This window comes from Micropterus salmoides, unplaced genomic scaffold, assembly GCF_014851395.1.
Source record: "Micropterus salmoides isolate LMB-PRFRI ecotype aquatic unplaced genomic scaffold, ASM1485139v1 Ms_hic_scaffold_9, whole genome shotgun sequence".
NCBI classification, from domain to species: Eukaryota; Metazoa; Chordata; class Actinopteri; order Centrarchiformes; family Centrarchidae; genus Micropterus; species Micropterus salmoides.
Genome location: NW_024044681.1, coordinates 20,542,662 through 20,567,750, shown reverse-complemented (window position 1 = coordinate 20,567,750; position 25,089 = coordinate 20,542,662). Strand labels below are relative to the sequence as shown.

The 25,089-nt window shown below is 39.1% G+C and overlaps 2 protein-coding genes and 2 long non-coding RNA genes across 7 annotated transcripts; 1 reads left to right on the top strand and 3 right to left on the bottom strand.

Moving 5' to 3' along the window:
- Nucleotides 1-329: 329 nt before the first annotated feature.
- On the bottom strand, nt 330-4,534 carry LOC119895139. The gene is made up of 5 exons (XR_005443036.1): nt 4,052-4,534; nt 3,741-3,813; nt 2,984-3,059; nt 2,691-2,819; nt 330-2,603 (listed from the first exon to the last, which is right to left on the bottom strand). It is a non-coding gene; the product is annotated as an uncharacterized LOC119895139 (long non-coding RNA).
- Nucleotides 4,535-6,734: 2,200 nt separating this feature from the next.
- LOC119895138 lies at nt 6,735-9,325 on the bottom strand. The gene is made up of 3 exons (XR_005443035.1): nt 9,192-9,325; nt 7,945-8,070; nt 6,735-7,738 (listed from the first exon to the last, which is right to left on the bottom strand). It is a non-coding gene; the product is annotated as an uncharacterized LOC119895138 (long non-coding RNA).
- Nucleotides 9,326-10,352: 1,027 nt separating this feature from the next.
- Nucleotides 10,353-19,838, bottom strand: nf2b (neurofibromin 2b (merlin)). Its single transcript, XM_038708019.1, has 17 exons — nt 19,698-19,838; nt 19,297-19,412; nt 18,457-18,582; nt 17,781-17,903; nt 17,515-17,598; nt 17,296-17,364; nt 17,054-17,136; nt 16,826-16,901; nt 16,562-16,699; nt 16,166-16,240; nt 15,968-16,081; nt 15,709-15,831; nt 15,300-15,517; nt 14,518-14,620; nt 13,169-13,308; nt 12,916-13,084; nt 10,353-12,079 (listed from the first exon to the last, which is right to left on the bottom strand). Exons 2-17 carry the CDS (start codon nt 19,384-19,386, stop codon nt 12,032-12,034), a joined length of 1,779 nt encoding a protein of 592 aa, XP_038563947.1. The 5' UTR covers nt 19,387-19,412; nt 19,698-19,838; the 3' UTR covers nt 10,353-12,031.
- Nucleotides 19,839-19,867: 29 nt separating this feature from the next.
- Nucleotides 19,868-23,158, top strand: mettl27 (methyltransferase like 27). 4 transcript variants are annotated; one of them, XM_038708021.1, is made up of 6 exons: nt 19,868-20,042; nt 21,001-21,131; nt 21,432-21,560; nt 21,807-21,942; nt 22,340-22,432; nt 22,550-23,158. In XM_038708021.1, the coding sequence occupies exons 1-6, from the start codon at nt 19,907-19,909 to the stop codon at nt 22,750-22,752; spliced, it is 828 nt and encodes a 275-aa protein (XP_038563949.1). In that variant the 5' UTR covers nt 19,868-19,906; the 3' UTR covers nt 22,753-23,158. The 4 variants fall into 4 exon arrangements, with proteins under 4 accessions (XP_038563949.1, XP_038563952.1, XP_038563951.1 ...); XM_038708024.1 differs by lacking the exon at nt 19,868-20,042 and adding an exon at nt 20,220-20,409; XM_038708023.1 differs by lacking the exon at nt 19,868-20,042 and adding an exon at nt 20,223-20,529.
- The last annotated feature ends 1,931 nt before the right edge of the window (nt 23,159-25,089 follow it).

Genomic DNA, 25,089 nt, shown 5'->3' with positions numbered 1-25,089 from the left:
CATGCTTCATTGATGTAAAAGCAATTGGAAGGAATATTTACAGCAATGCAATAAGTTTATTGTTTGATTTCTTGAACTTAAAATGTGTGTGGATAATTTAGAGCGCATAAAAATCAAATTTGTATTACACTGTTAATATTCGGAGAATAGAGGACTTTGATTGTCTTTCCAGAACTACATTCACCTTTAATTGCTTGTGGATACTCTCACAAGAAAGTTTGGGAAGTTACCTTAGAGGACAGTCAGGCAAGCAGAGAGTTGAGCCACACAATGTTTTGACCTCTTTCCCTCTCTCTCTCCTTGTTTTTCTCTCATTAATTAATCAACTTGTTTCTGTAATCTTCCTGTACCAATATTTTGTTCTATCTAAGTAAACGGATACATTTCTTACGATTTTTGGATCGAGTCTGCGCTGTTCTGTAAAGGGAGTAGTACACTGCATTGTACAAGATCTTCAGTTTCTTGGCAATTTCTTACATGGAATAGTCTTTATTTCTCAAAACAAGAACAGACTGATGTGTTTCAGAAGAAAGTTCTTTGTTTCTGGCCATTATGAGCCTGTATTGAAAACCATAATTGCTGATGCTCCAGATACTCAACTTGTCTGAAGAAGGCCAGTTTTGTTGTTTCTTTCATCAGCGTAACAGTTTTAGCTGTGCTACCATGATTGCAAAATAGTTTTCTTGTGGTTAATTAGCCTTTTAAAATAATAAACTTAGATTATATATTATATGTTTGCGCATAACAGGCCTCTGTACGCCTCTGTAGATATTCCATTACAAATCAACAGTTTGCTGCAACAATTGTTATTTACAAAATTAACAATGCCTACACTGTATTTCTGCTCAAGGTGGTGTTATTTTAATGAACAAAAAACTTGATTTTCATTCGAAAACAAGGACATTTTCTAAGCGTGTCCAAACTTTTGACTGGTTGCATACACAAAATAACTTTGTTGTGCTTGTGAATTCTTATCACTTCAAAGTAAACCAAATCCCTTTAACTGCAACATTGTTTCAGATGTAAAATTATTTTTCTAACACAGGATTTGGATTTTACAGGAAAATCCCAGAAAAACAACACAAAAATTTAATTGCAATAAAGTTCCCCACAATGATAGAACTCAAGAAAATGTGAATGGTGATGTTATTGAAAATTATGATATATAACATTTCCACATTAAAATGTTAAAACAGAAAAATGACTATACTGATGTTATATATTTTTTTAATTATGTTTTTATATTACCCAAAATGTTTCCATCAAAGAGAAATTCATGATTTTTTTCAAGTTAATGTTGTGTTTCATTTTGTTGCCTGTCAAAGGAGTCATATCCCCATTGCTCCCTCTAGTTGCTATAACTTCCAGGAAAACACAGACTACGTCAGAGAGTGAGGAAGAAAGTTGCCTAAAGTGACTAAACGTAACATGAACAAAACTTCATAAACATGAAGGAAAGTGAAGAGATATCCTGGCGCAGGAGCTACTGGTAAATTTTATCACTGTGCCATTGAAAGTGTGCTGACATACAGCGTGTCAGTGTGCTTCACCAGCTGCACGAAGACAGAACAACAAGCTCTTTGAAATAAAGTGAAATAAATAAATCATTGGGGCCCAGATCCCAAACGTCACCACCATCACCTCCTGCTGCCTACGCCAATCTCACAGCATCATCAGAGATCACTCATATCCATCCCATCACTTGTTTAACCGCTTGCCCTCAGGAAGATGGTACAGGTCTATCTGAGCAAGGACTACCAGAATAATAAACAGTTTTTCCCCCCAAGCAGTTTTGGGGAAGCAGGCTGTTAAACATACTCCACAGCTCGCACCCCTCCAGTTACGCCCTTTCCTAATCCCACACCCCCAACACAAACTCAGACAACAACTTGGAACTTTGTGTTAAGTTTTCACTATAATGCCCTACTTTGCACCTGGAAATCTTTACTATATACACTTCTTTAACTAAATAATTCGCAATAGAATTAATATTGTTAACTGTGTGTTTAGATAAGTGCCACTATTTTTATTTGTATATTTGACTTACTAACCATCTTATTTTTGTGTGTATAAGTGTTGACTTTTACAATTTACAATTGGATCAGTAAGACGCTTCGCTGTTTCGTTGTTTTATACAATGACCATATAGAAACTCAAACTTGATTACAAATCACATTATTTGATACATGCAGTAAATATACAGACATTTGATTTTTGAGGCAGCAGTGCTGAGATATATAAACATTTTCTAAAGAATCCCAGAGTTTCCAATAACAACAAGGATTGTGACATATCACTCACACAGCAGCCTAAACAACATCCTTACAGTGGGAAGAGAAGGGAGCCACTGAAGCTGTTGTGGTTTTCTCCACTGTCAAAGAGAGAATGGCCATGTGGGAGAACCAGCCAGATTTCATCTCCTGCTCTCAGCTCCAAGACAACAGAGTTAGTGAGGTACTCATGACCTGGTTCATCTTTCCGCTCCACATTATGCATAAGATGTTGGTTGTTCTTGTACACAGAAACACCCATATAACCTGCTTTATGACCACACATAGTGAACTGGAATGAGTAGACCCCTTTGAGTGGTGCTGTGAAGAAACCTACAGAGTAGAAAATGAGAAACAGTAACAAATTATTAATTTACATTTACATGACCACACACGCTCATGTGACCTGCAGTATATTACCTGTAGCTGGATTATAAGCATTGCCAATGTTGGTGAAGACCTTGCTGTATCTCAGTGTTGTTACTGTGTTGTATGGTCCAACATATCCTGCATCAGTCAGTGCTGTTTAAAAGGCCACCTTTGGTTTTTCTGTTTACACAAAAAGTACATTTAAGTCACTTAACATGGGCTAATTAATTGTGTGTGTGTGTGTGTGTGTGTGTGTGTGTGTGTGTGTGTGTGTGTGTGTGTGTGTGTGTGTGTGTGTGTGTCTGTGTGTGTGTGTGTTGTTGGTAAGAGCATAAAATCCTCACCTGTATTTTCTTTCTCCAGCTGGTCAATCCTTGACTTGCTAACTAGAAGTTCATATTCACCGCTACTCATTCTGGTCTGCAAGTCGGGAGTTAATGCGATGACAGTGAATTACAGAGTAGAGCAGCCTTCAAAATAGTAAACTGTAACATGCACAACAACACATTTTACATAGTATCTTGAACCTCATCATCTAAGTTGAACCAATACTCAAAAATGTAAGAGAAACTACTGCAAATCTTCCTGACTAGGTTAAAGCATTTTCATCTCTCACTGTCCAGCGAGTCCTCATGCCTAAATGATTGTAAATGTTTGTCTGTGGTCTCTAAAGTCAGTCCACCACTTTGGTCCAGACTGATATATCTAAAAACTACTGAATGGATTGTTTTGAAATTTTGTACAGGCATTCATGGTCACCACAGGATGAATTGTACTGACTTTGGTGATCCCCTGACTTTTCTTCTGGCGCCACCATTAGGTTGCCATTTACGGTTTTGAGTGAACTTTTGATACACACATTCATGTCCTCATTAGGATGAATTATAATCATTTTGGTGAACTTGGTGAATTTTATGTAGCACTATCATCAGGTCAAATTGTGTCCAACAGTTTTGTTTATGACCAAATGTTTTCAACACCTTTTTAGCATTTAAAGAAAAAAATTATCAAAATTAAGTTCAACAATGAATATATGCAACTGTTAAATAACAGCATAGAAAATAACAAACCATTAAATTATTATATTTGTCAGTAAAATACCTGCATTCTCTTTTTCCATGTCACTTGTTTTGCTCTCGGTGGAGGTCAGTCTGGTTCCCAAAGATGGCTTGGACTGAACAACAGAAGTTTGATTTTTTTTTAAATGTATGAATGGTTAAATTAAATAACACAATGTGCTTTGTTGTTTTGTTTAAATTAAATGTAGCTAATTGATCCTATCCACACCACATAGATTTTTAAAGATTTATTCTGGAGTTCACAACAAGTGCATCAGTTCCCTGACACACTTCAGTCAAACTCTTAAAGGACAACATTATCAATACTTAACAGGAAAAGTAACCAGTCTGTACCAGAATTCTCTCTCTGCAGCAGATCCACATACACTTTGGTGACGATCAGCTCAGCTTTCAGGTCTTTCACCTGGCTCTCGCTGTCCTTCACTCTGGCCTCCATGTTCCTCAGCTCCACTTTAAGCTCCACCACCATGTCTCTCAGTGCCCTCAGCTCCGCACAGAAGTCAGTGGTGGTTTGCTCTGTGGTCTACTCGGTCGATTCCTCATCTGCATCTCTTGGAGCTGTCTTCTGAAACTGGCTAATCTCACCCACCTCGCTGAGGCCTCCACCCTCCCCATGAGCTCCTGACCCACACAGACCGAGTAGCAACAGCAGCAAACCAAGAACAACCCTCATTGTACAGCTACACGTCTTCAAAAGGTACAGTGGTAGAGTTGTTCTGTCTTATATAGTCTCCAAACTTCAGCTGGATGAATGGGAACAACAACAAGTGCTTTTGTTTGATAGTTTGATTCAAGGACTCAGGTGATTCAATATGATCTCTGTGCTGCTGAGAAAATACAAGTTGCTACAGGCTGGTGAAACACTTGATAGTATGATAGCTTCACAGCTGTTTGTGCACTGTGTTTATTAATACACACACACACAGACAAACATAAGGCAGTTAGAATTGGCTACATTTTCTCCACTAAATATACAGGTGCATCTCAGAAAATTAGAATATCATGATTGACCATTTTGCAGTAATTTAATTAAAAAGTGAAACTTTCACATATTCTAGATTCATTACTTATAAAGTGAAATATTTCAGACCTTTTTTGTTTTAATCTTGATGATTACAGCTTACAGCTCATGGAAATCAAAGCTTTTTTCTCTGATGTTTCTGAGCCACATTTTGACTTAAAGGCAGGGTAGGTAAGTTTGAGAAACTAGCAAGAAACTGCTGGATTTTGAAAGTATCCAACAGAGAAACTCCCACCCCCTCCCTTCTGGGCTCCTTCCAATGCCACGCCCCCCAAAGCACGTGAACGCGCGATGCCAACGCTGGAGTACGAGCACAGTGAAGCGGCTCCCATCGGGGTAAGAAAACATCTAACTTTATCATTATGAGAATAAACAACTAACCCGACTGTTAGTACTCACTATCAAGCCAGCGTGTTATTATTGGATAGGTTTAAAAGGACTGACTTTGATTCAGTAACGAGCTGGCTAGCTAACTGTTAGCAACAGGTAGCTGTGCTAACAGCTGCGGTAACATTGGACAAAGCTAAAAACAGGCTGATACACATTTTCCCGTTACCACGAGTTAGTTACTCACAGACTGTATATAAGGTTACACTACAAGAACTCAATTTCGTGTTAGACTCATAACATGTACGTGGTTTTGCATGTTGGAGCTTCCAGGGTGACAGCATTATTGTCTCTTATGAGGACTGCAGCCCAGAGCGAAAAATGCTTTGGTGGACACGGGCCCTAAGCATTTTTTTCTGACGCCATGAACCCACGTACTGACAGTCTTTGACAGTCATGTTTCAGCCTTCTCTTCATGCAGAGCAAGGACCAGAGCAAGCAGGCCTACATACTTCGTGGTGACATTTTTACGTTCACTAAAATTAAGTAGGCTACCCTACTTGCAACACATTGCCTCTACGGAAATTATGTATCATAGCAACCACAGTGTCTCGAAAAAAAACACTGCGCCTCCAAAATGCACCCTGGACCTCCCAGCCAGGCGTTTTCAGAAGAGCAGGTGGCGTTTTCAGCTGGCAAAAAACGCTTTGGTGGACACAGGCCCTAACTGAGTGAAGTGAACCGGAAGTATTTCAGTGGCAGCCATGATAATTGCTGTTCGAATTCTCTAAAAGCTGAGGAAAGGTGCCTCAATGCTTCCTTTCATATCTCCTTTAGCACCGGACCATCCTTTACGAAAGGAAAGGAGAGAGTGCCGTCCCACAATTCCTTGCGGCGGCAACATTTAAAGCAGCGCACGTTCTCAAACTCAAGCGATAAAATCCATCAACCACATTTAGCAAGATCCTTGCAATACAGACGCACATTATGATACTTTAATAAGACTCACAATTACCTTCTTTCTTTTGGTTTGTTTTCTTTTGGCTTTTTTGTAATCTAATACTGTTTCAACACCGTTTTATGTTTCGGGTTGTTGAAATAAGCCATTAAGTGTTTTCTACAATAAAAATAAATCAATCACCAACGATGACGGATAAAGGAGGTTTATCACCATGTAAGTTACCATTGGCTATTAAGCCTTTTCTCTGTTATGCAATAACTTGCTAATATGCATATATCCTAAACTGTCAACAATAACGGAGACCCATGCGAGCTGTTACTAGTCTTGTAACGTGATCAAAGTGAGTATAATGTTGCAGCGTGTAACCTCACGTTATGTACTGCAGCCTTGAGCAAATTAATTTTACTTCAGTCACAGATGCTGACACACTCGCCTTAATAAAAACAAAGATCAAGCTGGATAACCTCTTCTGTAGGCGTTTCCCACACACCGATTTATTTGTGGCGGCCTGCCACATTATCAACGCTGATTTTCGATTGATTTTGTTACTATTTATAATGGGTGAAATTGTATTTGATGAGAGCGCTGCATAGCACATATGTTCTCTCAGCATCTCCTCTCGCCCCGCCGCTCCCTCTCTCTCTCTCTCGGCACAGTTACGCTGTCATTCTGTGGGAAACACTGTATTTACATGCAGTTGGGATTCATGTTGATAAATACACCTATGGGTGGGCAGGAGGGTGAGTGTGAGCAAGCATTCTCAATGTGGCGACCCTGTCCATTATTTAGTGACTGGTAGGCTACCGTATCTGCGTTTTTGCTATCTAGGTTATTAAGTAATATTTTCCACCGTGTTGTCCACCTTTAGATGCCCTGCATTGCAACAACATGGGGCGCACTGTCAAAGATGCGCTTTTTGTAGTCCGTCTTCAGAACATTGTAGTTTCATCACGGCAGGTCACGTCAGTAAAATCCGCGGTCGAATAATTACGTCACCTAGAAAAGAGCAGTCGGATTTTCTTAAACCTGGTGTCCTCTTTTCCGAAGTCCTTACGGATTCTCCTTCATATCTTTCCTTGACCTAATGACGTTATCCATCGAAGTCAAGGAAAGGTGGTTAGGAAAGGAGATTTATTTTTACTTTTCGGATGCAGCCCGGGACAGGACCGGAGTTGAGGCAAAGCAGAGAATGGATGTCTCCAATAATGACATCCAAATGTGGTATAACACTTGTTTATTGTTATTATATACTATACAAAACTACAACCTATATCACAAATAGATACTTTTTAAACATCATTAAAAATATGTATATACAGGAAGAGACAAGGTGTGTCCAGAGGTGTCTTGACTGATCATGAAGATAGTTCAGACTTTACTCGTAGCATCGTACCGCTGCTGTGGAGATGATTATATATTTCACAATCACCTCTCTGCCATGAATATCACATTTCAAAACCAAACATATTACTTTTTGTTGTACGTTTTGCTGTATCTAGCAACACAGTTGGGGCAGAGACACCTGACTGAACTCCATGTTGACGGGGATCATCGGGTCTCCTGGTTCTGCTTCTAGGCATCTCCTCAGTAGTAGACAACCGGAGGAGGAGGAGGATGGCACTGTGGAGGTCTGCGATGTAACTAGTTCTTCTCCACCTTCAATGACTACAAGCTCCACTTTCCGGACTTTTTGTTGTACACCTTGCTGTACCTGATAATACAGAAAGGAGTATCAGCTAAGTGAAATGTTTGCAATACCGGACACTGTTTTCTTATACAGTAATAAGCATTAGCACATAAAATACAATCACAACAATAAATCAGCACCATCCATCTGTATTCCTCATACTGTACAGTCTTTTTGACTCATCACTTACATTGAGTAAAATGCATAGGAGTAATAAAAATGCAACATACTGAACTGTGTCATCAGCTTTTCTCCTGGCTGGACTGTGGACACAGAGGTTGTAATCCAGGCCAGCCAGCATGGTCCAATCAGAGTATACTGGTGAGAAGTACAGCGGCTCCAAATCTGCAGGTGACCTGAGGGCACAGTAGAAATAAAACATACAGTATTTTTTACTTCTAGTAAAATAAATAATGGCATAACAGAACCAATTACAGTAAAAGGTTTTCACCCAGTAGGTTTAGCTATGAACAGTGTCAAACTATATAATAAGTAGCTTATACAACAGAAACACAAGATACTTAGGGACCTTTAGCCAGCATTGTTTAGGTACACTAACGTTGAAATGTCTTTCAGCACACAGCTACATCACCACATTTGTAAAAATGTCTTGTTCAAAGATATAACAGAGTAACATACAGTCAATCAACGCTTGCAGACACAAGATCGCACAAATAGATTAGATACAAGGTAAAAATAACGTTATGTGTAAACATAGTATAACAATGACCCTAGGTGGTGAATAACTAAACAGGTGTTCTGACGAGATATGCTGCCTTGTCGAAAAATGCTACCGTGGCGCAAATCGATAGCAGTCTGTCGAGTCGCTCTGCCCTATCAAAAAATGCTACCTTATGTGTTCCCTTTTCCAATCCCATACAGGTATAACTCTCCAAGTATTACGACGTCTTCTGTTTTTTGATTATATTATAACATAATTTCAGGGGTAGCATATTCTAAGACTAATATTCCCCATCAAATAATGCGCCAACTACAAAATACTTTTATATTGCAACACTACTCACTCCGTGTGCACTGTAAGGAGATGGGGAGCATGTTGAAATACTATATTATGACATCTTCATTTTAGATATCAGAGGTAGCATATTCTGATAGACTACCGTAATAATGATTTTATTTTTTGATATTGCTGACGATCAGCCACTGTCTCGACGGCATGCCTAACAGCAAGGTTGCACAGATTTATGGGCGTGGAAACAGACCACGTTTGTGGGACATACGCATGCGCAGAACCGCTAAGTAGCACATCTCGATAGGTAGCATAAATCGACAGAACACCGGCGCAGTGTACACCTACACTAGCTTACCTAACGTTAGCGTCGGCAAACACAGCTCTCAGCTACAGTTACATATAATTCATCATCTCTACTCTGGCTCGCTGTATGCTAAGTAGGTAGCTACATTTGCTACCGATTAAAGTAAAAAATTACCATCAAAGTGAAAAAAGCCAGATTACCTGTCCAGCATAAATGAAGCGACCACGGTGTAACTTCAGCCACTTGGGGTACCTCAGTTGTCACCGTCGTTGAAAAGCCACGCAGACATCACCTCCGATCTTACCGCTTTGCTCGTCGGGTCTCAGAGCCGACCGGATGCGCGCATGTGGGCAGCTCCTGCAGCAGCAATGCTGGTAGCCATGGCAGCGAAGGAGAGTGACAGTCAGCCAGCCAATCATTGCATTCAGTCCGAATGAAACGAGTGGCTGTGTTTACTGCAGACCTGAGAGGACTACAGACAACCGATTTTTATACTCTCTTTCAGAGCACCTAACTTTTTAATATGTATTGGTGTATAAAGACAGTTTCAACAAATATGACAAAGTGTTTTAGAAACAACTTGCCTATCCTGCCTTTATATAACAGAAAATGAACTTTTTCACAATATTCTAATTTTCTGAGATGCACCTGTACAGAGACCTTGTGTAATATAAGCTGCTTGATTTGCAAAGACCCATGTTACTGATGAACTGAAGTGTTACCTCCACTAACTGTATGTTTTCAGTCCTAAATGATAGGTAATTTCAAAACACATCAGAGTAATACTGAAATAATGTATTCACCTGCAGAGTGCACTACAGCAACACAATCAATGTAAATGGCCATTCCTCAGTGGTTAAGAGTATGAAATGTACAATTTCAAATGACTAATATTGCTGGACAGGATTTAGTTTATCAACCAACCAAAAATCAAATTGTATTTTATTTGTATTTCACTTGATTTAAATTAAGATGAGTTTCTAAGAATGTTCTAGGATTAAAATAACCACTAAAGGGGACTGAAGTTAGATGACTTGACACATTTTACTGACACATTAGGAAGTAAGAATGATTCTATAATTATCTATGAGACAACTCCTAATGCACAAACATCAGGCAAAACAGAAATGCTTTTTTTTTTTTTATGATCACTTGTAATGAATACCCAAAATAACTTTAAGTTACACACAATTGACAAAACTTTTGTGCTTGTGAATTTTTGTCACTTCAAAGTAAACCTAATCCCCTGGTATACAATTATATACAATTATTTCCTAACATGGGACTTGGATTTGGCAGGAAAATCCCATTATAGAATAACAGACATTAAACAATGGTAGAACTCAAGAAAATGCGTGTGGTGATGTTATTGAAGGATTTATAGCACAAATAAATAAGGTTAAAGATGCAAACTGAAGCACTTAAGCAATGTGTTGATGAACAAAAAACATTTCCACTTGGACATTTGACACAATACCATTTACACAAGACCAAGATTAGTCCTCATTCAGAAACCAATCGTGAGGGCAATAATGAACCAATCATATGTCACTGTTCAGTCCATAATGAAGCCAGTCTAATAGGCCAGTCCAAACATGCAGAATCTCTGGCTGTACATTCTGCATCCAGCCTCTCCCTTTATGAGGATGTAATGAGGAGTGTAGTACAATAAAAGTTCACTCATGTTACCAACCTCTATATTCATGAAATGCAGCGCAACCACTGACGGCAAACAATGTTTACCATGTGAATTACTACTGGACTTAGGCAGGTTCAATAAAAATAGCCGGTTCAAAAAGGTAAACATTACCAGTCTGTGTATCTCAGTGGGGGAAAACAATGAGATTCTACCTGTGATTGTCTCCAACACTAACCCTGAGAAGTACATGAGCGGAGTTCAAAAACAGGCCATCAATATGCTGTTCTGTGAATCAGTCAGGCTATGGCATCACCCCCAAACTTAAAGTAACCCTAAGACACATGAGTACAGTGATAAAACCGTAGTAACTCAAATCCTAACAGTAAAAAATAAAGTTCAAGGCACATCAACAGTCTAGAGTACAAATTATAGAAACTTGAAATGGCAGAGCTTAAGCCTGTAACTGTACACTACATTTCGATTAATTACCATGATGAGGCACTAGAAACAATAAAACGCATCTGTGTACTGTTATCAGTAGAGGCAGCTTATGAACCAGGTAACAGAAAGAGCAATCAAATACAAATGAAAGCCCAAACTAAAGATCAAACACAGCATTTTACATTTTTATGGAGCCACACATCTGGACACTGTCCCTGCACACGTCTGCTCGTCAAGTTTAGACTTCTGTGAGCTGCAATTACTACTTTGACAAATTACTTTTATGAGCAAGATCACAATGTTAATTTTCACATTAGGTATCATTGATTAAGAGTTATCTTTAGTGTATTTTTTAGCATTCGGAGCTACATTTAACAATAGCTTGGTAAATGTATGATCACAAAAGTTGGTTTCTTTGAACTAAAGCCAAGCTTGATTTGAAAGAAAATGACCAAAAGCTTCCATATTTACACAATCTAACTAAAAAGATAATTTATGCATTGCCGAACTCCGGTTTGTAACGAATTTAATCCCTGTCCCAAAACGCAGTGAAGGCATTCACGTATAACTTGTCTTTAAGGCGTGCTTCTATTTCAGATCATCTTACAGCTAAGTATCCCTTAAAACCACAAACAAAAACATCAAAACTTATTCGTAGTCATTTTCCGCACCATATCCTAGAACAGCGTTAGATACACGGCACATGTTAATGTGTTCATTACATAAAAAAGACATGTGGAAGGTGCTGTGGTGTTACAGGTGGTACAACTATGCATGACAGCCAAAGTAGTGGCTGGTTTGTTGTTGAGGACAGTTTTGAAGTCTTTCCAAAGCACACAGTCATGGTGTATGTTCGTATCTGTCTGTTAATTTCAGCCAGGTAAAAAATTAACCAAACATTTTGAGAAAGCACGGAGTCACAACAGCTGGAGCCCTCCTTCCTCATCTTGCAGGACCTGATCACACTTCTTCAAAGAAGGCCATCTGAGACATGTACGCAGAGTTTCGCTGCAAAACATGACAAGTATGAGCAGGGTAAGAGCAATGCAAAGGTGGCCAAAATCAGTGTAAAGAAATATGCATTCATGATGTGATTAGAAACTTGAGTATATGCAGTTATGTAAATATCCATATTGATGCAATTAATATCTTCCACAACTACCGTGTTTCATATGCTGTACATCTCATCCTACAGCAGAATAACAGTAACTGAATATTTAAAAAAGTAACTCTGTTTTGGTTCACTTTTTTCTTTATTAACAGACATCTAGTGAATAGTCACTACATTACATTGCATACTGTATATTGTTATTTCCAGGAGAAGTTAGGCTCCTCAGAAATGCCACCATTAGTCATGCGAGTGGTTCTACACATCCTTTGACATCCTTTATGTTATGTGTAGAATGTTTTCAACACCAAGCAAATATCTGTATATTAAAGTACAGAGCAGAATGTTTTAGCTTCAGGTATCCGAGAACGATTAGGATTTTCAACATAGTCCTGTCAAAAAAATGTACTGATAGAATAAAATGAGAAGAAACCCTAGTATCATGGGGTTTTCCAGTTTCCATTTGGGAGGAATATTTTTGGCACTGTCTTTCCCATTATGCTTTTGGCAATGTGAATAGGAAGTCCAGTGTTGCCATGCAGTCAGCTGGCTGTGGTCTACAAGTGAGCTCATTATTATGAAACATTAGGGAGATTGGAAACACTTATTAGTATACATGTGGTTTATTCACTCCATTAGACATTCTGACCGGTAACCAATCATCAGTAAAACTAATTATATCAGTAGTAGTAATAATAATAATAATAAGATGATCACGTAACATGATCATACGTACGTTGCTGTGAGGTATGTAGACAGGCTCCTGGACGTATCCCCTTGCTTCACTGCAGAGGTTGTACAGGCCAGCCTGTTGCTGCTGCTCCTCCAGCTTCAGAGATTCGATCTCTGTCTTCAGCTCCTTCAGCTGGTCCTGTAGGTGTTTACTCTTCTCCATGTACTCCAGCCTGCATTAATGCATGACAGGATATCATAAACAAGCAGAGCCAAACCGTCTCTCTGAAGTATTGTTAAAGGGAATTTAAACTCACCTCTCTCTCTCGATCTCCATAGACAACCGTTTCATGTCGGAGTCCTTGAAGTCGAGGCGCGTAGATGACGATTCATAGGCAAAGTCGGCTGCTTCAGGAGGAGCAGGGGGAGCAGGGGGAGTAGAGTAGGCTGCTATGAGCTGACAGACAGGCACACGTTTGTCAAGTAAGTAGTTAAAGGATGTAACACAACTACATTAATGTCTTATGACACAGAACTGCAAAAACTGAAAGCAATATGAAGGTTAATTTAATGCACATTATCAGCAAGTCACATTTTTTTATAGTAACTTTACTACTTTGACAACTTTTACTTTGAGCAACAATACAAAACCAAAGCAAACTATTCGTATCCAACTAATTCCCCTCCAAAATAAAACACAGCGATGCTTAGTTACAATCGCTCATTTATTATGTAACTTGGTTGCTAAAAAAGGTTCATCTGTACTACCTTTCTAGAGAAAAAAAAAAAGTATTAATGTGCTACTACTTGTTTGCTGTGAAATTAAAATCGAAACATGAATATCCACCAAGTATCAATATAAAGCTGGTTTTATCCCAGCGGTGTTTCCCACACAGACTATGGTGGGTGGGCCTCGGACCCACTTGAGGGTCCGGGCTCATGTGGTTCTCATATCGCGTAACATGAAGACTTCAAAGCCTCTCTTCAGGTAGGACTCTCATACTGCAACACTTGTCTTTGTAAAGAGAGAAACTCACAGGATAAAGTCACTAGCCTGCCTGTCAGCTCGCTCTGGTTCATTTCAGAGTATTTACCATAAAGGCTTGAATACGCATGCACTCCAAATTTAGGCGCGGCTAGCTTAATCGCCTTCTCACAAACGAGTGACAGAAACAGACCGTTAACGTTACCATAGCTACCTCAAAGGAAAAGTGGTTGTCTCGAGTCGGATGCAAAAGTGTGTGAGCAAGCGAGCTAACAGCAGCGTTGAGCATTTCCTACAAAAACACAACGCTGGAGGTCTGTGATGTTATTATGAGATGTGTAAAAATATTTGTGGATCATTTTGAAACTATGGTGGAACAAATTAGACTGTGGCGGGCCGCCATGGTCTCGTTAATTAATGGGAAACACTGCCCAGTCTCATACAACCCACAGGGGAAGAGATTCACACCTCTTCTGTGGCAGTGAAAGACATTCTAGGAAACATAAGAAATCACTAACTGAAGTAGAAATAAATGAGGCAACAATAATCTGTCCTAAAAATAACTCCTAATATGCACCGACCATCACAGATTGGTGAATCATTCTTCAGAAGAATCAAATATAAATCATGAGCGCTCGCGCGCGCGCACGCACACGCACAGCAGTGTTATCATCACCATACAGGGTATGTTGTTTTGGTGATCTCCAGCAGCTTCTGCTTGGCTCTCCGTTCAGCGTCTTTTGCCTCCGTCAGGTCTTGTTTCAGGTGATCTGCCTCCTTCAACCTGGAACCAGAGGTTTAGTTAGATCCAGGCTGATGGAAGTAATACTGTTATACAGTAAATACTTGGGAGTGTTATAAGCAGAATACTGTATGTGTTTCTAACTTATTATGGATAAAAGGGCAGATATAACTTAATGGTAACTATTGGTCTTTTTTACTGAACAGCTAGCTTTTTATTTAAATCTAAAATAATGAATTTGAGCTGAAACAGAGTGTCCCAGTACTATTTGTAGAGCTATAATGCAGAGGAGGAACACGTCGTCGTCTTCCCCCTCACATTTAGACATTAAAGTCTGTTTACAAATGTTGTATAAAGCCTTTTGTGGCTCTACAGGGAGATGCGTGAAGTCTGATGTCACATGACACAGAGTCAGACTGCTCCTCAAGGCTATATTAGCTGCTACTAGCATAACTGAATCTTCGACCAATCGAGTTGCATTGTGGGTAGGTGTATGTGCCAGGTTGGACGCCTGATACCTAATTCCTAGACCAAAAAACATTTAACTAGCAGACCAGACGCTTAAAGTAAAGTTTAACATCATGAATTACATTAAATGTGCCACTTTAGATACTAGGTTCTGCTTTGATCTCAATCATTTGTAATGCATCAAATGTAATGCATACATAAAGCTGTAGGTGAAGTAATAATTCAGTAAAACAAACGCGACACTATTCCAGACCTCCTCTCGGACTGCTCCACCAGTTTGACAGCCAGCTGCTCTGCCTCCCTCATCTTCTGCTCCATCAGCCTTTTCTCCTCCTTGGTCTTCATGGCAGTGACCTCTAACCTCTGCCTGTCCTGCTCAGCTTCTGCAGCCTTGTGGGCCAACAGTTTGGCCTCCTCCTCAGCAATCTGGGCCTTCTCTGCCAGCAGGTCCGCTGTCTCCTCAGATCGCAGCTAGAGAAAATGCATTGTAACATTTCAGTAGACAAACATTTATACAAACTAGTTAAAGATAAATTGTGGAAGACTTTAGGGCTTGTCATGATGGAGGACTCCGGCTCTACAACATTAATGCATTAGAAAAACGGAATGATGCCCAAACTTGAGCTCTCCCAGAAGTCTCACGTCCAGGACGAAGCTCTCACCAGTGCCTCGTTGGCCAGTCGTGCCTCGTCCTGCAGCTGGAAAAGTCTTCGTTCCATCTCTTCTTTTGCTCGTTCTGCTTCCTCCCTCATTTGTTTTTCCCGGGCCAGGATTTGACGCTCCATCTAGATGGAGAAACCCATTTAAAGCCCGTCAACCGTGATGAAATAATTATAACTGTAGTTTCCGTATGTATGCAACTTAAACATCACATCTAATCTGCAACTCTCACTACTCCGGTGGAGCGGAGAGAGCACTGACCTTCTTGCGAGCCTTCTCCTCTTTAGCTTGAGCCTTCATCTGCTGCACTTCAATGGAGTCCACCTTCCTCCTCCTCATGAATAGATCATGGTTACCAATGCATAACTGCAGGATCTAGAGACACAGAAGATACAAGCAATATCTTATTTCATTTAACTTTGTTATATTACATTTATGAGGACTAGAAGGTAAACCAACCAGCTTGTTGACACGCAGTTGAGATGAGTAGAACTTGAAAACATCTTTCTTCTTGTCCAGGGGTTTGATTGTGAACTGCAACAAGGAAAAGTTCAGTTCTTCTGCACGGTTGACACTAGGTTTTCAGCAATGTTTTGACAGACAGCACAGCTTTGATGCCTTTACAACAGTGCAGCCTAGAGTGAAAATCCCATACTGAAAGGTTGCAGATTTCACAAACAGCTGTATGTGCTGGCATAAGTGTCTCAACTCAGGCAGCAGGAAAGTGATGAGGGCAAGAAAATGATCAGTTATTCTGTCAATTTTCTTAACAAAATCATTTCCATCCAGTTAAAACATGGCACAAGATGTTGCACCCATTTCTCCAGTTCCAAAGTAACAAAAAAACCTATTTACCTCCTTTTCACTGTAAGAGATGTTGCGGATGCCGCTCCAAGGAAAGGACTTGTTAGGGTTGAGTTTGCTGTTGGGGCTGTAGATGTGAAGACCCTGAGCATCCACTCCAAGTAACAGCTCTGTGTCCCTCTTATTTTGCTGTCAATGTGATGTGTAAAACAGAACAGTAAATCAACATGACATTAATGTTTAAGGTTGCATTTTTTTTAAATACCATGCAAAATGTACCTGACAGAACTGCAATGCACAGTGATTTACACTCACAGTAATGGCAAAGTAGCTGACACCGTACATCTCAAGGTCCTGGGCGATTTTCAGGTATTCCATTTCAGCTTCGTCCCTGTATGGTCAGCGTAACAATAAAGAGAAGGCATTTCAAACCGTGATACATTTGTCACACTTCAACTGCAGAATCAAGGACAATAGCACTTGCCATGGTGTTAAATTCTCTTTACATGCTGGATTTCAGAAGCCCTCTTGGGTCAGTCCTACCTGGCGATGCCTCTGTGCTCTGCATACCAAGCTGTGATCTTCTCCTCCCACATGTCCGCTGTCATTTGGTATTGCATCAAAACCTGGGATTCAGACACGGGACCCCAGGAAAAACATTATATACACACAAAAGCACTGGCTTACTGCGGTAGAAAATACACCAAACAGACAACTGCTATAAGTAAATAAACTATTTTAACATGCTTTCGTGGATAGTCACATGAGCTGTAGTGTGTACTTACTCTTTTTGGCAAAAGCTCATCTTGTGCCAAGAAGCCTGGCTTGTGAAAGTTTGGGTCATAGTCCCCATACTGTGAGGGGAAAAGTGTAAATTGATCACGAAAGAAAGAATTTCAGGTGAACTTTAATCAACACTATTTTTTTAGATACAGGCAGGACAACCATACTGCAGGCACAGCAAATGACACTAAGGTACATTTAACCTTGCATAGCTTTCTTACCTTGGCTTGGACAGCATATGATGCCAGCAGAACAGATGCTTCGGGGGAACAGAATATCTCTTCATCTAATATTTGTTTTTTCACCTACACAAGAGTGTGAAGACGTGTGTGAACATGCATTGAACCAAGTAAACATTTTTCATTCAGTTTTCTAAAACATGGAGATAAATTTGACCTACATGTAAGAATAAAGCTGCCATCAAAATCTCCACAAGTGGTTGTATAAAAAAAAAAAAAAGGAAAGGAAATGCAATTAGTTAGATTACCTGTAAGAAGAAGAGGTGCTGAGTTATTTCTTGGACCAGCTCTTCTTCTACTTTTTCTGGGAAGAATTTAGCCAGGAAATGAAATGTTATGGGAGAGTCCTTGGGGACCTCCTGGTCCAAGACCTTGGTGAGCAAATAAACAGTAGAAGAAAAGCGTACAAGAATGTGTTTATTAGACCGCACTCACACAAAAGCCTGAATGTCGTGTCATGATCAATGTCTGTGTAATTAGTCACTAGCAACACACTAAAGTAATTCATTGCTTAATTTGTTAACTGATAATTTATCAACAATTTAAATAATCAATGAATTACTGAAGTAATTTATCAAGCAAAGATGAAAGAGACATTAGCTCCTTCCAGATTCTCAAATGTGAGGATTTACTATTTAATATCATCATAAACTGAATATCTCTGGGTTTTGTACTATTTGTCAGATAAAACCAGCAATTTGAAGATGTCTCCATGGACACTCATGCTTTGGCTATGTTCTGACATTTTATAGAGATTTAAAATAAAACAACTAACCACCTGAGCATTAGCTGAAGACCTATAATTCTAGCCGAAACTTTCAAATCATTGCATTATGCAAAACATTTAAACCACATAGTATCTGACATACTGTTCAAGTCCTCACTTAGCCAGTTTCACCCCCATGTGTTCACTCCTTCACTCACCCTTTTCTCTTGTTTTAGCCAGGCATAGGTGTCTTTTACTGTGTACCTCAGTCCAAAGAACCAGGTCTCCCTCAAACCAACAGTGCGACACACCAGGTCAAACAGGTCTTTACCTTTCCACTTCACCTGAGAAAAACAGCAAGTGATAAAGAGACTTAAGTTGCTAAAAGCAAATGTGTTGGTTTGCAGCCTCTGTAATCCTTTTTCAATAATTAAATAACTCAGAAGCATATTAACTCACACATTCTTCGTAAAGAGTAGAATATCACTTTAAACTTTATGTGGAAATCTTGATGGATTTTCTGACACCGTTTATTTAACATCATAGAAAATTAATACACTTTTTTTATTATGACATAAAACATTAACATTCAGGGGAAAGGCAGAGGCACTATATCACACCGCAAAAGCCATATATTTAACAAAAGTTCAGACTGTAATCTACAGCCTAAATTAATGACAAGATGAGATGCATCAGGATCTCAGCAGTTGTAAGACATAATTCAGTTGGTATAAATCTTACCTGGCAACAGTGAATGTTTAAATATATGGAGAAACATGCTCAAATCTTTTCTCCTTCTTTATGTGTAGTGCAAGAACTTCAAAGCTTATTTAAAAGGAATCTCTAAAGTTTGCAGACCATGGCTTGTGCAAAACAAATTATTTTATATGCAAGGATGTTTATGGCTGTTCTGAGGTGGCTAATTTCATGTGAGCTAATGAATGGTTATAGATGCAAATGCATACAATGAATATATGTACATGGAAATGATACGCATCCGTACCGAGATAGATAAAGCATCCTTTAAGGTTAAAAAGTTGACTAAATAAAATCCATACCTCACAGCTGAACTCCATTTCAGCATCCATGGTGATAACTTTGACTTTGAAAGTCTTTGGCTGTTTCTTCTTTAATCCTAGGATTGACATTTTGAGGGTGTTGCTGTCAAAGAAACCTGAGGAAAAGATTAGAATAAGTATTCCAAGAGTAGAACTGCAAAACATGACATGTGATAAGATAGATGCACCTAGTATCTAAAATGGAACATATAATGTAATTCAGGATTTTAAACTTTACTTTAAGCAACTGTTCTGCCAGTTAAATGTTTTTTGGTCTGAAAATTAGCTAGAGGGCGATCAAAATGTAATGTTTTTAAACGGTTTTACAGAAGAAGGAAAAAAACGGTTACTTTTTTGTTAAATACAAAACATGCAGCTGAAATGTAGATGAGGCCCATTACCAGGGAGCACAGTTACAAACTTCTGCCGTTCAAAAAGGCTCAGAAGAGGATGGGCTTGAGACCAATGCTAAGCTAACTGATACCACTAGACAGCGTTAGGTTTTCAGCTATGCCACGAAAACGGACCAAAACAAGTTGTAGAAAGAGTGGAACTTTAGAGAGAGGTCCATAGTGAACGGTATCCAACGCGATGACTTTGTAACTATTAAATGTGTTTGAAATATCACTTGGGAAAAACTTTGCTATCGTTATCGGAAGCTACGTGGTTTAGCAGGGTTAGCTTGCTGTTAAACATCAGGAGGACTTTCCAGAAGATTTTTGTTTTGACTCCTAGACACTCTACAGGTGGGAACACGAATAGCAGCTTGGATAGCGCTGCTGCGCATGTGCAAGAATTTGCTCGGATGCCGCCTTCAGGGGTTGTCTGAAATATTGTGTTTACCGGTGCTTTAGGGCAGAGAATATAGTGGCTGTTAATGCAGTAGCAGGGGCTCCGAGTCAAACCTGTGGGGCAGTATTATCTGTGTGGTTACTATAAAAATAACATTAAAAGCATCTGAACATTCAGGCAGCTGAGAAGGCAAAATATGTTTTTTTTTTGGTAAAAAAGTAGAAATGTCCGTGGACTTTCATTTCCCTGACAGTCTTCGCTGAGGGAATTGCGGACCGTGAACCCGCTGTTACCGCTTCCTGGTCCATTTAGCTTTGTGCTGTGAGTCTTTAATGTTGTTCCATTATATTTTTTGAAACAGCTAAGAGAAACAGCTTTAAATCCGAATGTGAACTTGTGAACAAGAAACTACAAGAAAAACAACCAGCGAGTCGACTGTTGGTAACTCTGTTATTAATTTACTATGCATGTTCACCTCTTGTGTAAAAGGCTGTGTAACGTTATTTTATATAAAGTCAGAAAAGTCTAGGCTCCCAAACAGTACAAACAGCGCAACTGAACTGAACTTAACAGTAGCGCCCACTGCAGTAGCTGCACTATGTTTCAAATCGTTCCCATATTTTCCATAGATTCATATAATTAATTAAACAGTTGAAATTAGCCTTTGCAAACTACCTCTTGATTTTAAGTTTGCATTGACATCACAAAACATATCACTGTAAGGCCAAATCAAAACCAAAATTAAGGTGATCAGCTTGTTAGAAGATGAATGGTGTCACAGGCGGGTGTGAAAGCACCCTTAAGGTCACCACTTAAGATATAAGCATACTGAACTCTCTTTGTTTTGTTTGAATGTTATGATATCTGTTATCATCTCAACTATATTGTCTCTTGTTTTTTTTCTTTGAACAGGTTTGTGTATAATGTCAGCTGTCACTAATACATTTGAAAATGTGAAAGCAGTTATCTTATCAGCTCATAAGAGCACCACATCAGCAGAAAAGGTCAACTTCTACAACTCCTGGGCAAAGAACTATGATCAGGTGAGATAAATGAAGAACAATAGGGTGATATCAGCTTAGATTTTCAGTATGTTTTTATATTTTTGTCCAGTTAAATTATGGGAAAGGTACTTAGATATTATTGTGCAGAAATTAAATAAAAATATGGGGAAAACCGTACTAAGAAAAGTAATGCAGTCCAACAATATATATTATATGGCTCTGTATCTGTGTGTTTTATAAAATACAAAATGGCTAGCCAAATGTAGTTTTACAGTACTCACAGCAATTCTACAGTATACAGTAAAGGCCACTGGTCTTTCTTAAAACTCCTTTAAATAGGATGTGGCTGTCCTGGACTACCGTGCACCAAGCCTGGCAGCAAACAGCATCTCCTCCCATTTCAGCGGCGACCGTGATGCAGCTGTCGTGTTGGATGTGGCCTGTGGTACAGGACTGGTGGCCAAACAGGTAAACTCAAAAGATAGAGAAGAAAATGTGTATATTGATTCCTTTTTGACAAAACTACAAATATTTTCTATGAAATATGACTTATGTGTTGATGTCTGGTCAGAGTTTAGAAGTATTTTGGGTAAATGTTATGATGATTTAATGATCCTTTTAGAACAGCACAGACCCCCTCACTATCAGCTTTTAGTTTCCACTTCAATTGATTTGACCAGATGATTAACAACCAAATTTGTCTCTGTTGTACAGATGAAGAGACATGGATTTTGTCATTTTGTGGGTATTGATGGAAGCGAGGCAATGTTGGAGTCGGCCAGAGAGAGCGGGCTGTACAAGGATCTGAAGCAGTGCATGCTGGGAGAGGAGCCACTACCTGTCCAGTGCGGTAATTTAATGGTTCATAATTTCACATGGGTCATCGATAACTGGGATTTAGTAGGTTAACCTCTGGCAGTGTGGTTTATTCGGTATTTGTTGTCAGATTGATTGTTATCATTTGTCTTTGTTATGATTATTTTGCTATCTGTTTACGCGCTATTTTTCATTATTTATTCATTATTTATTACCAATTGGTTGTTTTATTGTCAATGCTGTATGTTCCCCTGTGATCGAATTTGTAAACTAATCTCTAGATATTACGGCCAGTTGGCCTAAATATTATTAATCTTCAGTGTTATAATCAGTAGTAGCAGTAGTTGTAGTGACTACTTTTAGAACTGTGATAATCTCATTTTGAACTCTCTTATCTTCTCCACCTTTCCCCTCTTCACTTTCTCCTGCAGGTTACTTTGATGTAGTTGTGATCGTTGGAGCACTGAGTGTTGGTCAGGTCCCGGTTGGTGCAGTCAGAGAGTTCTGCAAGTCCACCAAACCAGGTGAGAATGTGCAGTTGCAGTTTTGATCTTTGGTTGTCTTGCAGTATCTGCTCACTGTAGGTGAGTTTTTAGTTTTCATCACACAACAGCACTGCACTGTTGCCTGTTTTACACTAGGTGGCTACGTTTGCATGACAACCAGAAGTAACCGTGACAATGTGGACTACAAAGCCGCCCTGGAGCGTGAGTTGAAGCAGATGGAGGAAGAGGGGCTCTGGACATGTGTAGAAGTTGCAGAGGTGGATGACTGGGAGAGAGCGGTGTCAGAGCTTGAGGACGGCTACATATCTGGTGCAGTGTACCTGTATAAGAAAATGTAGCACAGTGCATTACAATGTAGATGTGACATCACACCAGCAATTCAAAGCAGCATTATGCGAGAAGATGCAAAATATGACTTACATTGCACTTCAAAAATGAGGTTTTGACACTTTCAGTCTCTTAAACACCCAAAGTTGAAAATGTGAACCTGCACTTGCGGATGCAAATGTAATACTTGAAATATTCATGACTAAATGTTTGAATTTTGAATGTTTAACAATGTCCATGTTACATGCATAGGAATGTTGCAGTGAAATTGGTATTGGAAAAATGCTTTTTGTCCTCTTCATAAACAGATACAGATGTACAGTATCGTGTGGATATGTAGTAAAGTCTTCCTAATAGAAAGTGATTGCATAAACAAGAGAAATGTGTAATAAATGAAGGTGTAACTATGTCTGTTTACTCTGTGTATTTAGTGCATTAATATCTGCAATAACCAAAATAATTGTCTAGTTCATGTGTATGAGTAAGAATCCGTAAACTTTGTTACTCAGTTTAAAGATTTAGTACTGAACTGAACGAAAATTCTGGCACATCCAATTGTTAATTTGTTCAAAACAGTCACGTAGCGCTATATGGGATCATAGTCCCCTGGTGATATAGTTATGTACATTTTTGTGTGACCTGCATAATTGTGGTAACATATTTTGTTGTTTTTTATGATCTGAGCCAGTGGAAGCATGTAGATGTTAAAGAGAAGAGGTCCCAGAATGGAGCCTTGGGGAACTCCACAAGTGAATTTTCTTAGCACAGATGTGTAATTACCTATAGACACAAAGTATTCTTTAAACCATATTTGTACTGTGCCAGAAAGTCCCACACAGTTTTCAAGTCGAACATGTCAAAAGCAGCACTGAGATACAATAATACCAAGACTGAAATTTGGCTACTGTCAGTGTTCAAATGAATGTCTTTAACCTTAGACCTGGTGTGGTCGAAACCCTGACCCTGGAAGACATCAAAACAGTTATTTAGTGCCAAGAAAGCACTAAGCTGTTGAAAAACAGCTAAATGACTGCAGTTTTCAGGGCCTGTGAGGACCTGAGAGGAGAGACATGTTGACAATTTGTAGTAGATCTGAGGCCATGCAGTTAGAAACATTTTTGAAAAAAAGCTGTTGGCAGGTTTGGTTGTATTATGTCCTCCAGGTTTGCACTTCTCAATTCTAAGTTATAAATACAAAGTCTCTCTTTGTAGATGTCATAATGAACCTGGAGATTCGTTTTCTGCCACCTGCATTCAGCTTTTCGACACTCTTTTTTGAGTTCTAACCAGCGTGGCATTTCTCCATATAGACCTTTTCTTACCAGAGACCACCTTCACCTTGGCTGGTGCAATGGCATCAATAACATTTGTATCTTCAGAAATGATCTACAAGCTCATTGACTGAGACCCATGACAGGGCGGGTGTGGAAGAGGAAGCCTGAATAAATATTTCACTGGTGTTTTCGGTGATATGCCGTTTTGTGATTACCTCTGTTTTAACATTCGTGTGCACGGAGATAGCACTCTCAAAGAAAACACAGGAATGATCTTGTCATTGACAGTACTTGTCACATGTGCAACATTAAAGCCACACATTGTTGTCCGTATATAATAGTCATCATAAAGAGCTCTAGAGGTTGAAGAGTGGGGATGGTGGGATAGGGATGTTATTACTGCTGGCTTTAGCTTTTTCCACACTTCCTGTGGTACAGATGAATGGCAGTGCACCTTAAGCATTCTGTCTTGCTCTTAGGTGGAAGTAGTAACATGACCCTTCATTTTCACCTAAACACAATATGAAGTGACTGCAGAGTCTGTATGATTTACTGTAGCTGATACCTTTTATACAGCAGGGAAATGTCTCCCTCTTTCTAATTTTTAGTCAAGATTAGAAATTTCATGAAATTTTCACTGTTGGTACACATGAACATGAATTATGAAAATACTGTATTTTGTTAAAAAAAAAAGTGTTTTGGTTACCACCAGAGGGCTCAAGAGAACAGATATTAACTTTCTGTGCTTCAGCGATTTAACAAATAATTTATAAGATCTAACATCATAATATAAGATGTAAAATACTATCACAATGTTCTAACATAGGACAGTTTTTATATTAATTTATAATATACCAGAGAGAATGAGAAGTATTGAGACAGAGTGAGAAAACTGTTTTACTAACATCTTTGAATTTAATCAGATAAGCCTCAATCTAAAAGGCCTCTGATAAATGTATTTCTGTGAGTGTGTGTGTGTGTGTGTGTGTGTGTGTGTTTCTGTGAGTGTGTGTGTGTGTGTATTAATAAACATGGTGTATGTCCAGCTGTGACTGCATGAGAGGGTGTCACAGT

Bases quoted from the DNA above. Each gene is read 5' to 3' on its own strand.
- nf2b (XM_038708019.1), bottom strand. From the start codon at position 19,386: ATGTCAATCCTAGGATTAAAGAAGAAACAGCCAAAGACTTTCAAAGTC. The intron at 17,137-17,295 runs GTAAGTACACAC...TCTGAATCCCAG, and splicing joins ATGAGCTTTTGCCAAAAAGA to GTTTTGATGCAATACCAAAT. The intron at 16,700-16,825 runs GTGAGTGTAAAT...TCACATTGACAG, and splicing joins TCAGCTACTTTGCCATTACT to CAAAATAAGAGGGACACAGA.
- mettl27 (XM_038708021.1), top strand. From the start codon at position 19,907: ATGTGTTTGAAATATCACTTGGGAAAAACTTTGCTATCGTTATCGGAA. The intron at 21,132-21,431 runs GTGAGATAAATG...TCCTTTAAATAG, and splicing joins GGGCAAAGAACTATGATCAG to GATGTGGCTGTCCTGGACTA. The intron at 21,943-22,339 runs GTAATTTAATGG...TTTCTCCTGCAG, and splicing joins GCCACTACCTGTCCAGTGCG to GTTACTTTGATGTAGTTGTG.